We start from the raw sequence: 13,996 nt of genomic DNA on the forward strand, positions 1-13,996 counted from the left end.
CAGGTCAATGCATCATGACTCAGCCGTCAATAACAGCATTATACACTGTCTTGATTTGACGCAAGGGAAGCTGCATAAAATAGACTTTCCCCTGGATGGAGATGATGTGGAGACCATTTTCCTTCGGGTCACTGGAAACTGTGACTTCTGTTCGGCTATTCCCTCGGGCTCCGATACGCAGGACGGAGTACTATGGGATATTATGGAATGGTCTGGTCAGAAGAGATATTGGATTAGTTAGTGAGATACTTTTCGTAGACCTACAGCACGTAGTGAATTGGAATCGGTGTTTCTGCCTCCTCTCTGGTTTCATTCAAAGCAAAACCGGGGTAGTTACACAAGGATTATGCTTATCCATTATGATCGTCGTTTCCCTCCAGGCTGAGGCAAAGAATTGAATTCATGTCGTGATTCACTCGAAGCATAATAAACATAGCTTGTATGCATGTACGGAGTACCATGCAGGAAAGATACGCGAGCGACCGTATTATACATCATATGAACCCATCCACTTGGTTCTTGGATCTGATCGTCGCGCGGTAATATGATATCGCATATCCGAGACACTGTAATCTGGAACGACAGTTTCCTATTTCATCTACCTACAGCTTCATCCATGTCGCTCGCCTCCTCCGCGCCCGATAAGGTTTAGATCAATACTACTGCTCGACGAGAACAAAGAGGAAAAGGAAAAGAGGAATGGAGCGCGTCGCTTGCGGAAGACACATCCGTAGTAGTACTTGTGTCGCTCATCCCCAACTAATATTACGTATAGAGTTTTGTTCATGTTTCGAGGGAATCTAGTCGTCCGGATATATTTCTGGGCTGCTCAGCCATGGCGTCGGGACCGTGGGGTGGCGCTGAGGCTTACGCCAACAGGCGCAGTTGATAACCTGACAAAGAAAAGCATATGACGGATCAGGACGGTTGTCAGGCTATACCAGATTATTGAAGCATCTTGGGACAAGGCAATTCCAGGGAGTCGGGTCGTACAAAGTTACAGCCGACCGTTACTACCGACCGTCCTTGAGTCCAGACTGGATAGCAGCAGAGAGGACGGAGTACTCCGTACATCCAGTTTATTCCTTCCAAGGCGCGGTCTCGCCGGTAACACAAAAACCCGCTATTATCGACCAGGATTACCATCATTACCTCGACTAACCGCTTTTCTATTTGATGTCATCTTCCATCGTCCCGGGATGAACTCGTACAGGGCACGTGTTCATCGTGGTATGCGGGACTACCTCCTGGCCCGATCGCCGACACCCTGTGGACTAACTGGTAGTGTCCCAGACCGAAGGGAAGAGGGGAAGAATAGTCTCCGATCCCGGCCAATGACCGCATATCTTGCGCGCTCATCTTTGAAGTGTGATACCTCACACGATAGTCCAAAGCACGCAATGTCATATATTAAAGGGCAGGGTACTTTGCGTCCCCCGGAACCAGATGATGGCACTCGGAACCACTGGCACCTCACCCCCACGAGCCATTGCGAGACCAGTGCTGTACGACATGGAACTAACGAATGGCCTTTGGGTTTCGAAAAGTGATCGCTGCTATAGCGTCACCCCACCGGCAAACCAGGGCGGGACGGCATGGGAGGAGGCACAGCCTGAATATCCGATGACTATGTCCCACAGGACCATAGCATCCCTTTTTCCTTGAGCTCGTGAACTCGTCCCGTGTCGCGCGCGTTCGTGGGGATGACGCCCCTACCTCATCTACGATGATATCAGGGGTCGCAGAGTAGATCCATGGGCACGGGACGGGTTACTCAACGGTAGCCTTGGCAAAGTGATTTGCGAGTCAGCGAAGACGGCGACTCGGCGAGCCCTGGAACGAAGGACAGACCCTCTTCCAGAACCTCCTGAAAGGGCGAATGGAAAGGCCAAAACACTTCAGGGGTAAAAACCATTCAAATTACGTCGCGCGTCACGTGGTTTCGCGTGAAGTCCATTTCGCCAGGATACAATATGTCGGAAAATATAGCATCGTAAATTGACTGGGCGTTACAGGTACAAAGCAATTATACTGAACTCCTATTCTCCGTCTCCATCCACGGGATCCAGTCATACCATGTCTCTGGATGGCGTGTTTCGAGCTCAGTCATCCCACTCCACCGCCCCGTCGATATGGCGTTCCCGACGAGCCGTTGGAACTCGGCGACCGTGCAATTTGAACTCGACCCAGCCGTCCCACGGTGGTGCGGCCATAGTCTTCCTTATTTGGACGATGATATACACGGATGACCCTAATTATGATATTGCGTTTCCGGTTTCAATGGTTTCAGTGGATCAGCCGCGAAGGAGGATACACTATACAACCAATTGGATTCGCGCCATACCTGGCACCCGTATTGTCGGGGCCTTTCGATCTCGATGTCCACAGTATCTCCCATCACCATGGAAATTCTTAGGTTGTTCATGGAACATTCCCCATCTAGTCGTAACCCCGAGACCAGGGCCGACACGTCACGGTACAGAGTCGATAGAGCTATATCGACGTCATCAATATATGTATATATATATATATATCTATACATGTATGAAATCCTCTTTCCCCATGAGGGAAGGTTCAACCAGCCGACATATCTCCCATTCAGCAAAAGATGTAACCGACACAGAAAGCCCCCACCTAACCTCACTAGTCCTCGACATGCAGGAAAAATCAACCGCCGTGGATCTCTCGACTCCCTATCATCACTACACTAATGGGACTAGCGTTAGACTAGGATTCAATGATACTCGCACCCAATTGAGAAATGTCTTTGAAGATGGTCCTCGTGCCCCCCCACTTGAGTGCAGCTCACTGCCAGCCCTAACTCCTATGGGGATTCTGCACGAGCGCACGTCAAACAATTCCACGCTGAAGAAACCCGTTGCCCAGGCTGGCCAAAGGATACAGCTTTGAAAAGGAGAGGCGAAGGTCCAAAAAAAAAGAAAGTTTTTTAAATCTTTATATTATCATTCATAGCAGATTAATAAGAAAAGTATATCCCGCCCCGTCATAATTAAACTATTATTTCCCAGATGACCACAGGGCTACTTCATGCATCTGTAGTTTTCCCTCTGCGGAGCGGGCCAAGCAACTTAGACCTACTGAACTACTGCAGGTTGCTCTTTCGATACCAAATCCATCTGCGATGTCCGCAAGTTAGTGAAGTCGTTAGTTACTTAACGAATATCTTAGTCATGCTGCATAAGCGAAAATCGCATTCCGCCCTGGATATATTTTCTTTTTTTTTTTTTTATTTTCTTTCGCGTAAATGCGAGTTACTGTCGACAAACAGCGGGCTGCCTCGCCGATCACTGACATGCCCTCGAACGAAGGAAGAGAAAGTGTAGCAAAAGAGACCCGCCAGGATCAACCGACAGCACACTTACGTGGTCAAATTACTGTGATAGAGAAGAAGGCGGGAAAAGAGTCCGATTGGATCTCCCCCCCAAGCTGCGTTACTTCGCACAAGTTCAATTTTCCCAGCATATAGTGTAAACGATAGGGTAGCAACATAGGTCCTTGCGGCCCCCATCCCCCCTCACGACGCTGCAATTTCCTGACATCCTGTCACACTTATCACAGAGCGATCGCATCCCTTAAACACATGCAAAGGGGCCACAGACAGGAAAAAAAAAAAAAAAAAAAAAAAAAAAAAAAAAAAAAAAAAAAAAAAAAAAACCTTCAACCTAGGCAAATCGATCAAGCTCGCGGGACGAGTCAGCTCCCCCCCGTCTTATATCGCGCCACAACTATAGCACTAGGCGTGCTGGACGGGAACGTTGTGGTTGCATTGGGGGTTTTATTCTCCTATATCCCGGGACTCTTTTTTTGGGGATTATTCTTTTCTTTTACCCAGCGCCCAGCTGAAAGTTTCCTGCTCTTGACTTGTAGATCTGTATGTCGTATGGATCACTATCGATGACAGGTGCATGATACCCTGTTGATCGACAGTTTCCGTTCCCCTCTTCGAGTAGATAGATGTCGGAAAGTGGGCGAACGAGGTGGGTAGAAAGTTCAAAATAAATTACGGAGTAACTAGATTCGAAGAAAAAAAAAAAAAAACAAAAAAAGGGCAAAAGGCAAAACAATGACAAGAGTGGCGCCTACAGAGTCGAACCGAGTGTATAGGATAAACGCCATCCGCTCGGAATCAGCCTGCCCAAACGAGAGTCCTCCGCATCGCATTCCCAGACATCCAGTGCAAGGGAAGCTGCATCCATCCCCAGCGGTGCAACCGAGCAAACATGAACCACTCCAGTTGACTCGACCAGCTAGTCTCTTAACAGAGGAGTACTATGCAGCATGACAGCTGTCAGCCGCAGATTCCTCGGCAGGGGCACGAACGGCAAACAAAAAAAGAAAAACGATCCGCGAACAAGAAGACAGAAAACGAATGCACCTAAACAAGACGGCATGAAGCTGCAGACTTGCTCGTGGGGGAGAAAAAGCGATTTGCAAGGTCGCTCGACCAATAATGGCCAGCAGATGGCATCCCCTTCACGTGCGGTGTGATAGACGATGCAGAGAACTAAAATAGACGATGTGGTTATGCACCTCACTATTACACTCGGCACTTTTCTTTTCTTTTTTCTTCTCCCCCCTGTACGTACTTCCTCCTCCGGACCTGATGTGATACTCCGTCCCCGGTTCGAAAAAAAAAGAAGTACTATGCATCGGCTTTTCGTGGATAGCTACAGCATGCATGTCCCCTCCTGTAGCTGAAGAGTCAAATCTCGATCGGGTCGTATGCATGCATCTCTTAACACCCACCAATTATACCTATTGTCTTAATTTTGACTCCTGTAGCCGGGTCATATTTTGGATTATAAATGAAGCACTACTGCACTTCCCTTGAGACCCGCGTGCAGACTATTGACCCGCTAAAAGAAACACCACAGCTCCACTGGTGATGATATGCGTAACCACTACAGATCCCAACGCAGCAAACAATTCCAGGCCATCTCTCTCTGCACAGTCGACACAATCACAACCACCCAGACAGGGTCCCCACAACCAATGAGTCTCCTACTTGTCGAGCGACAAAAATATCCCGCAAATCAATCCCTTCCCTGCCCTTCCCGGGCCCTTGTTGCGAAGGGGTGGCAACGCCTAGCATTCTTTGGCTCTGGTCGCGTGAAAGGGATTGTTTTCTATTGATAGTCTGTATTTGAGATGTAGTATGGAGTACTGTTGATAGTGTTATAGTAGAGCATGTATACTGTCCATCGCATCGAATAGTATTCAATCTACGTAGATAATATATATATATATACATAATAGTGTGACATCCACTACCTATATGGGGCTCGTGGTGGATATCGCGTATATCCCGTATAGGTAGATTGTTACACTCAAGAACAGAGACGTAGACGTCAAAATACCCTGCTTCGCTGACCAGTATTCTAAGATCCTTCACATGCCACCAATAGCCCTAGATATCACGCCCCTCCCCCTCCTCAGAGCGTAGTATAGTAATGACAAAGACTCCTGCCACCTGCCATTCTACACCACCTAACCATACCAAGGCTCTACTCTGATGCAACCATTACGCTAGGTCCAAAATGAAGCTCACCGCTAGCATCACCCTCTCCCTTTCTACTCTTGCCCTCTGCCGGTGTACCCAGCAAGAGTACCCAGCAAGACACAAGGCATAACTCTTATCAGGAGGCTACAATGCCATTGCTTGGTAAATGTTGACAAGGCCTAGATCTCCCGTGTCGAACAGATACTATCTTATATGATGCCGTCCTTCGAGACTGACACGTGGGATGGATACAGGATCCACATACCAAGCTCTGATGAGCCATTGGGTTTATCTTTGATGGGATTAGGAGTTGGAGCAAATCTTTGTTGGGAGATATGTAGAAGACGATGGTATGAATATCAGTCCAAGTTTTATAATCCATGTATGGTCTGATCAGAACATGCCCTCCATGTCCAGATCGAGGAACTCTGGGTTTCCAACGGCCATGTCGGCTGCATTCAAAACATCGTCAATGCTTGTATCAAGCGCTCCACCCATACTCTGTCCCATCCCGCTGTCTAGTCCGGCTGCCGCTGCCGCTGCCGCGTTGTCCAGCATGCGATTCAAATTGGCGGCATCATCATCCCCTACGTCATGCCCTGCGCCTGTCGGCTCGAGATCCATCTGGCCGTGATCTTCAACCCCGAGTTGCATATCCTGGATGATGTTGCTCATGTCCAGGTTGGGCATCTGTGACGTCAGTGTCATAAGCGCGTTCACTCGACGGTATAGTCGTACAATGACCTCCGCGCGTAATGGATCCTTTTCCGACAGCTTCGGTACGTTTTCATGCTGCGAATTGAGTGCATCACGAAGGGTGAGAATCGGGCATCGTGGAAGAGGTTCCTTGTTGGGATCCACGGGATGGTAGTTGCTTTGTTCTACGGCAAAAGACTCAGCTAATGGCGCGCAGATCATGGTCACTGCGATATCGAGGGCAAGGTCAGCATTGCCTGTTTCGCTCTGCACCTTTAACTCGTCGACAATAGCGGTGAGTACGCGTGTAGACCCGAGCATTCGGATGCCGGCCACAAGCTGCCGATGCGTGTAGGAATGCGGCGCCATGCTCACCCCGGGGCTTGTGCTCCAAAGTACAAGCCCCTGAAAGGTGCTTCGGATACTACCAAGTAATCCCCCAGGTGAGTGAGTGGTCCAGCTGTCAAGTTCTGTCCGGTGACAGCTACCTGTCCGCTGGAAGGACAGGCAGGGCTCAAGCACATCCAGAATAGGTTTGATGTCCGCCCGGTTCGGATGGCGAGACCGGATATCCTTGAGTTGCTCATCGAGCGAGCGTGCGGTGATGTTCAATACTGTCTTGTGGATTTCTCTCGCGTCGCCAGATATTGAGCTGGGATTGACCAGAGACTGCAAGGTCTTCAACGGAATTGTAGGGTCACTCTCAGTCTCCCAGATATGGTTGCCTAGCCAGGTCAAAGAGACCACTAGCGACGGGAGCAGGAACGGCTCAAGTAGATCTATAGCCGTTAGTCTTGCGCTGAAAAATATAGATAAATGACTTACACTCGAACCCTCCCTTCAAGGTGTCAAACTCCAGTTTTCCTGCTTCACACGCCGTGAGGCTTTGGTTGAATAGGGTGGTCACCAGAAGATAGAACTCCTGCGGGCTACAAGATGACATGGTCTCTTCGCTGATTCCCTCAGCTATGAAAAGCGCAGTAATCCAAGCACCAAGGTTCTTATTTTGCTTCTCGCTCAGATCATCCAGCTTTTGGCTAGAAGCCCCGCAATCCAGTAGTTTCAAAATAAAAGAGTCGTTGCTCGTGATTCCGAGATCATATGGCCGTAGATCATATCGGTATTTGAAGGTCAGTACAAGTAGGAGAATGCTCCCGAATTCATCGTAGACAGGCTGGCTCTCTCCCTGATCCTCGTCCCAGTGCCAAGAATCCAACAAAGTGCAAAGCGGTTGCAGTACCTGTTTTGCGCTACGGAATAAAAGAATCACATCGAGAGCCTGAGGGCGCCTGGAAAGCGAATTGCAAATACTTTTCAAGGTCACTGTCTCTTTCTGGTTGCAGAGATTATGCATGACCTGCACCTGTGTTACTTGTGTGTCCACTAACTCAAGTTCAAGAAACATACCTCCGTGATGGCTGCGACAATAGCGCCCGCATTGCCTTCTGTAGATTCAAGTTCGCTGACCAGTTGCTCGGCACGTTCCTGGTTTGTATTGATCTGCGACACGAGGTCGTCTTTGTTATATCCAACAGGGGGAGTTTGCATAGGATTTTCACCTAGCAAGCGCTCAATGCTGGACTCAGGGATCAATTTGTGTGAGGCACAGGCAAATAGGAACTCCGGTCGCACCTCGGACAGAACGGTATTGCCCTGCATTGCGAACATCTGGGAGAATGATGGAAATGTATTTGGGTCCAGCCGGCTCAAAGCATGGCTTATGCACATTTCCATTGGCAGCGAGACCATTGATGCTGCCATCATGGCCGCGAAAAATGATGGGAGCTTGTTTACCAGGAACGAACGGAACATAAACATCGTTCGACTGGATTCGTTGCGATACAGTGCGTTCGAGAGAACATCGAATGTAGCGGTTATAACCTCCTCAACCAGCACGTCATAGTGTCCCTATTGATGTTAGATACACTGATATAAACTAGCCGAGGAAACAGCACATTCCATCACCTACCCCATAGCGATTAGTGAGATAGTTGAGTAGCATGCTGTCGTCTACCAAAGGACGGCCCACAAGCTAAAGAGTCAGCATTGGGAACAAACAATGATGCTTATGACGGGAAATACCATTGCATTTATATATATGTAGAGACCAGCTCTCGAATTTATGACAGGCCCATCCATAACAGAGGCCTCGAATTGAAGCGCATTCACATTTACATTGTCCATCATAGACTGCAATGACTTGTTTGGCGGCTCCCCATACAGATTGAATCCCTTCTGTAGGCTGTCCAATCTATTGCGAAGCGGAAGTGAAACTTCCATACAAAGCGGGAGATATGCTGAAAGAGCCTGACCCAATTTGACCTTTAGCGCTACTAGGCGTCAGCATATACGCTCACATAGACAATGAATAACGAAAGAAGCTCTGTACCTTCGTGGGAGTCACTGGAAAGGACTTCAATTCCCTTTCCAGTCCCGGACAGAGCCGTAAGGAGGATTCCTAGCGACTCGAACAAGGACACCGCATCCGGGGAGCTCATCAACCCGCCTGTCTGTTGATTGGGATCTATATGATTATTGTGCCATGACACGACAGCCTGGATCCAGTCTATAATAGCTGAAAAAATGCCGACAGCTTCGGCAAGTGACTTCGGGGTGCTACCGGTGGAGACGGAGAGCATAGCATCCTGTATAACTCTGATATCCGTCATCAAGGTATAGCACTTCAGGGCCTTTTTGCTCTGAACAGCTTCAGAGTCAGGAGACTGCGGCTTGTCATGAATAGATGAGTACTTCAAAAGTGACGTCAGAACTGTAGAGGTCTGCACCTTGCCCATCTTGCAGAGACAGTCTATGTAAAGGGGGAGAAGCGGATCCCATTTGATTCCGGTTGCCAGACGTATTTCCAGCAATACATCAAGAAGAGTACCCTCGGCGATAGGACATCTCCGGAATAGTATTTTCGATAGAGTCTTAAACTCGGTGGCATCTATCCGACGCATGAGACACTGATGGAGGAATGCCCCCCATTGTTCGGAGGACGTCATGTTCCCGATAATTTTTTGTCTTCCCTCGCAGACCTCAGGCAGATCATATCAGACAAACAGAACTGCCTGCTTAAAACATATATCCACCTCCACAGTCCTGGTGCCAATGCTTAAGCATTTTGCTCAGGTCGCATACTGAAGCTTCAAGCATCAACAAACACGGCATTGTTTGGAGAACGTCCACGACGTGATCCACGTGATTTTATGTAATCAATCACATGACGGGTTTCTTGTTGCGGTAAAGTGCGCTGGAGACCACTGCAAACAACTTGCAATAATAACTTCGACCTTTGATATCATGCCATTTTGACAACATCATATGGTGGAGTACAAGTCGCAAATTATCTGCTTTATAGATCACCGCCCGATACAAGCATTTTTCTCGTAGTAGTTGAAGCTCATCACCCCACAGTAGACAAAAGCCTGTTTTTACATTCGCTGCCATTGTTTTCTGGCAATCTAGATTCTAGATAGGCCTATGGAGCCTAAAGTTATTGACAGTACTCTGTACTATACTTCGGTAGAAAATACCATCGACACAAGTCCAATACAACCTTACGAAGCGAAAAACACGATCTCCGCAAAGCATCCAACTTCATCATCGGAACCAATCCAGCCCACCTTTTAGGTAAAGCAACCAGGCCGATATCCGTTTTACCGGACCCCCACTCGCCGTAAGGCCGAGATCGCACAACCTGTTTCATACCAAAATCACCACAGCCGAGTGAGAAATCAGTCCGACCATGGAAACAACCAGTTTGACGAAGTAAATGTCGGATATTATACCGCTTGCTCCTTTTAGGGGTAAAGAAGAAAAAGTGGATCTCCCTAAAATAGCGACGATGAAGGAGAACCCGGGTATGAGACGGCGGTCTTCAATACCAAAAAGGGCAAGTACAGTAGATCTCGTGTCCGCAGTGTATCTGTCTCATCTCCTTGCCGATCTCCCCACCCGATAAACGAAAGATCTTCAGGTTGGGATGTGGACCGTAATGAAAATTTTCCTGTGGTTGCCGAGAGGGGTTTACGGTTTTTGCAGGTGGGTGAACGTTTTGCAACTTGTGGGTGGAAGGACTTTTTTTGGTAGCGAAATTATGCCGTCGTTCTAAGGCATAAACAAGGCTGATATATGTCGTGTCCGAATTGTTAATGTACGGATTATGCACTCCAGGAGTTCTCCTGAACAGTCAAACTTGGAAGACAGGATCGACATCCAAAATAGAGTGTGGTACCAACTTGAAGGTCGATCGGACAGAATATATAGGAGGCATACATACTTTGAATACTGTACCGGTGATATATCACGGCCATTACGTCTCGCCCTCAGACGACAAGATCACACTATGTTTTTACCATACCGTATAAAACAATCCCTTAAAGGCGCATCTGATTGCCATGCAATAGTAGATAAACTTCTCATAGCATTCTCTCTCAGATACAAATAAACCCTTACAGTTGTTCAACTATTGCTGCCAGGTTGGAATAAAGTAGCCGTTGGGCCAACTGCTAGATCAGTCAGCTGACACGCAACGAAAATTAATTCTCCGAGCCATGCGACTCATATGTATGTGCATTATGTTCTCCATAATTTTTTCTGTCCATCTCACAGCTCCGTCCACTGTGGAGCGGTTTCCTGTCGGAATTGACCACGCTAACCAATAGGGTAGAACTACTACATTCAGAATAATATCCATGGATACGAAGTACAAGCCTCTAGGTAGGTCGCTACGTGTGAAGTTAGGAATCACTGCGCTGAGTAGTGGTAAAGCCCCGACGTCGTATCCTGAGGTCAAGTATACTGCAATCGCGCAATGTCTGGTATGTACATAGCCAACTCGAGAGGAGTAAAAAAGGAACTAAAGGGAAAGGACGGTAGGGTCATATCCCCAGTAGTACTGCTAGTACTTAAGTAGTTAACCCGAGTAGAGTTTCTCGGAGACTTGCCGTACGATCTAGATCATTGGTTCATCTAAGGACTCCGGAGAAGGAGTGATTAAACACCAGAGACGAATCAGAGCCCAGAACTACTCGCACTCCATCAAAGTTACCCGATACAGGGAAGGTGTGGTACTTAGGTAGGTAGTTTCAGTGGTATAAGGAGTGATCTATATATATAATACTTAGTACTCCAGACTTTAAGGTAAACGTTGACCTAGATTCCTGGAATCCGATGCAAGGCCGGGTCCGAACATTTACCGCTCCCACAATGCAGGGAGCCAACAACAGCGTAGGTAAAAGTCGACTCAACGGGTCAGCTCAATTCAGATCGAATCGAAAAGTTCTTGACTGACCCTGTGGGTCAAGTGGGGAGCCACCATCGCTCCGTATTTGTAATCGGGACTTCATCAAATCGAATGACCAATTTCCGAAGACTTAAATAGATTTGTCCGATGCACTGTATACGACGAGTACTTTGGCTAAGTGTGTCGGGCGGTAGAGACGACACCCAAAATTCCTCCTGAGAGAGGGGTTAGTAGTACCTACTAGGCCCCTTAAAGAAAAGGTAACGATCCGTACTCCATAGTGCGGGCATTCATCACCAAATCCCGGGTACCTGGAGATAGGCTCCCGACTAAGTTAGGCGTTTGGGATCCCTCCCGCGAGCCCCGACCACGAACGCTCAATGGCCCGTAGACTAATTGTTAGACTCCGCCATTCAGCTCGCCACAAACACATCTGGTCACCGTCGAGCTCGCCAGAGAATAGCGTTGAGAAAAATTAAGGTTCTTCTGGATCTTTGAAAGGGAATGATTAAGAGCCAGCCATTCAATCTTATGTCACATACACATGGATGCCTTGGAAACCAGTACGCTCGCCTCGGCTACATTGCGTCCCATGTTTTCCAACCCGAATGATTATGTGAGCTTGAAACACGATCGAACTGATGTCTTCCCCACCAGAAACCAAGGAATTGAACAAGTTGGCGGAGTCTTAACCTGCCACTTATGGGCAGCACAAACTAGTGGGGCCTCATGAGCAAACTCTAACCCACCACCCCGAGGTTAATGGATGGGTATATACGGACGTTCCCTTTTGAGTTCAACCCAACTGTATCCAGGGGACTTTCACTCGGTACATTTCCCGCCGCTATGCCAGATAATGGTCCAGGACCAGGTAGCCGGAATTCACGCTAAAACGGAAGTGACCGTCCTATGAATCTGTAGTGCGAGCCCCCTCCCCTGGCGCAATCATGAGGCCTTCAGACACTACCATTAGAATGAAAGAGTATCCCGTTCCCAATTACGACCGGGTAAAGTAAAAAGAAGAAAAATCAAAAGCATAGAAGATGTTTGTATGCATATATATTCTTATTATTGCACTTCCTAGAAACAGTACCTTTCTGTTCCGGTGGCATTCAAAGTCCCGGCCGTTCTCCTGAATAGGAGGGCCACGAAACCCATCGCTCTTCAAAGTTTAAGGTCATATGGTCGTCATCTCGTGATGTGAAATATCGCTATAACGATGATTCCATAGAACTCCGTGGTATCGCTCCGTGCTGGATATCCAAAAAAAAGGAAGGAAAAATAGATATGAATGAAGAAACAGGGCCATATCAAAGTCAACCTCGCGAACTTCGGGGTCGCGACATTAGTGAAGAGGAGTCACGAAGGAGGTCGGGCGCCCGTGGTCCAACCATCCAATCTTCCATCGCAAGCCACTCACTCCAGCTCCTCTCGGCCGCTTCGATCTCCGAATCCAAGGGTCCTTGCAAGGGACGCAAGAAAGGAATGGTCTCTAGGGGAGAGATATCGTAGTCCTTTTTCACACAAGCCCAGCCCCCACTCTTCGCGGCGAAAAGATAGTTGCGACGCTCTTGCTCATGCAGAAACCCAACGCCAGACCCCCAATCGTCGCCGAAGAATCCATGTAGTACACCGGGGAAATCCATCCCCGTAGCCACAAGACGACGAATATAAGGGATCAGAGAGACAGGCGGGGGAGGATTTGGATCGGAAGTTGACGGAGATGTGGTATTGGCAGTTGGGGTGTGATCGGTGGAAGAATTGAACACAGGGTGTGGTTGACGTTGAAACGGGAGGCGGATATTTAAGAATGTTGAAAGTGCCTGAACGGTGGTACTATGTTGTGCATGGTCGAGGAAGTAACGCTGGCAATTCTGATAGTGCGGGTACCACTCGAAGATATCGAATCCATCACCATTCACCCCAGGGGAGGTTCCAGTAAGTCCAAACATCGCAGTTGGGTCGGATTGTGGCGTCGAGTTCATTTGGGTCCCGGATGAACGACTCGACTGATTCTCAGGGTTCCTGTTGGAAACGCAATCTTAGCCCCTATCCTTGTTTCCCCTTAATTTCAGAATATGTTCCCTAGCTCCTCTAGCTTTTAGTGCGTGAGTGCGCGCGCGCGTGTGTGTTTGTGAGTGGGCTGGTCAAGACTTAGGATATCAATGTGAAAGGGCCAATTTCCTCTCATAACAAGAGCAATTGAAATTGACCGAGTGGGGGAGCAGGTGAGAGGGGAATTACTTGTTTTTAAAAACACTCCTGCCTCGACGAAGCAGGACAGACACCCTGCGTCGAGCCGGAGATGGAGATGGAGAGGACTGGAACAGGGTTTTGATAGAAAACGCCAGTCCTCTTCCAGGATGGTATTCGTTCATAGACATCTGCTAGACAAGGTCCATCTACATACGCGCGAGCCAGACACGGCTCATGACCAAGGAACAGACCGAGGAGGGGGAGGGGAAAGATGCAATGGGCAAAGGACGGAGATATAGTTCTTTAGAGAAGGGGGGCCCATTTGAGAAGAATAT

General features: G+C 48.2%; 3 protein-coding genes across 3 annotated transcripts; 1 reads left to right on the plus strand and 2 right to left on the minus strand.

The window, feature by feature from the left end:
* Positions 1–1,813: 1,813 nt before the first annotated feature.
* Positions 1,814–3,088, plus strand: BDV37DRAFT_7941 (uncharacterized protein). The gene has a single exon (XM_032091231.1). The coding sequence runs from the start codon at positions 2,077–2,079 to the stop codon at positions 2,908–2,910; it is 834 nt and encodes a 277-aa protein (XP_031936531.1). The 5' UTR covers positions 1,814–2,076; the 3' UTR covers positions 2,911–3,088.
* Positions 3,089–5,914: 2,826 nt separating this feature from the next.
* On the minus strand, positions 5,915–9,829 carry nut1 (putative RNA polymerase II mediator complex subunit Nut1; the record flags this gene model as incomplete). The annotated part of the gene is made up of 6 exons (XM_032088707.1): positions 8,607–9,829; positions 8,300–8,547; positions 8,187–8,249; positions 7,625–8,125; positions 7,043–7,574; positions 5,915–6,996 (listed from the first exon to the last, which is right to left on the minus strand). Exons 1-6 carry the CDS (start codon positions 9,220–9,222, stop codon positions 5,915–5,917), a joined length of 3,042 nt encoding a protein of 1,013 aa, XP_031936532.1. The 5' UTR covers positions 9,223–9,829.
* A 2,660-nt stretch (positions 9,830–12,489) lies between these two features.
* On the minus strand, positions 12,490–13,796 carry BDV37DRAFT_7989 (uncharacterized protein). The gene has a single exon (XM_032091247.1). It carries the CDS (start codon positions 13,448–13,450, stop codon positions 12,782–12,784), a length of 669 nt encoding a protein of 222 aa, XP_031936533.1. The 5' UTR covers positions 13,451–13,796; the 3' UTR covers positions 12,490–12,781.
* Positions 13,797–13,996: the final 200 nt, after the last annotated feature.

The sequence above is a fragment of the Aspergillus pseudonomiae genome (genome assembly GCF_009193645.1).
Source record: "Aspergillus pseudonomiae strain CBS 119388 unplaced genomic scaffold BDV37scaffold_101, whole genome shotgun sequence".
NCBI classification, from domain to species: domain Eukaryota; kingdom Fungi; phylum Ascomycota; class Eurotiomycetes; order Eurotiales; family Aspergillaceae; genus Aspergillus; species Aspergillus pseudonomiae.

What these genes read in the sequence shown, in the direction of transcription:
- BDV37DRAFT_7989 (XM_032091247.1), bottom strand. Translation starts at nt 13,450, where the DNA reads ATGAACTCGACGCCACAATCCGACCCAACTGCGATGTTTGGACTTACT.
- BDV37DRAFT_7941 (XM_032091231.1), top strand. Translation starts at nt 2,077, where the DNA reads ATGTCTCTGGATGGCGTGTTTCGAGCTCAGTCATCCCACTCCACCGCC.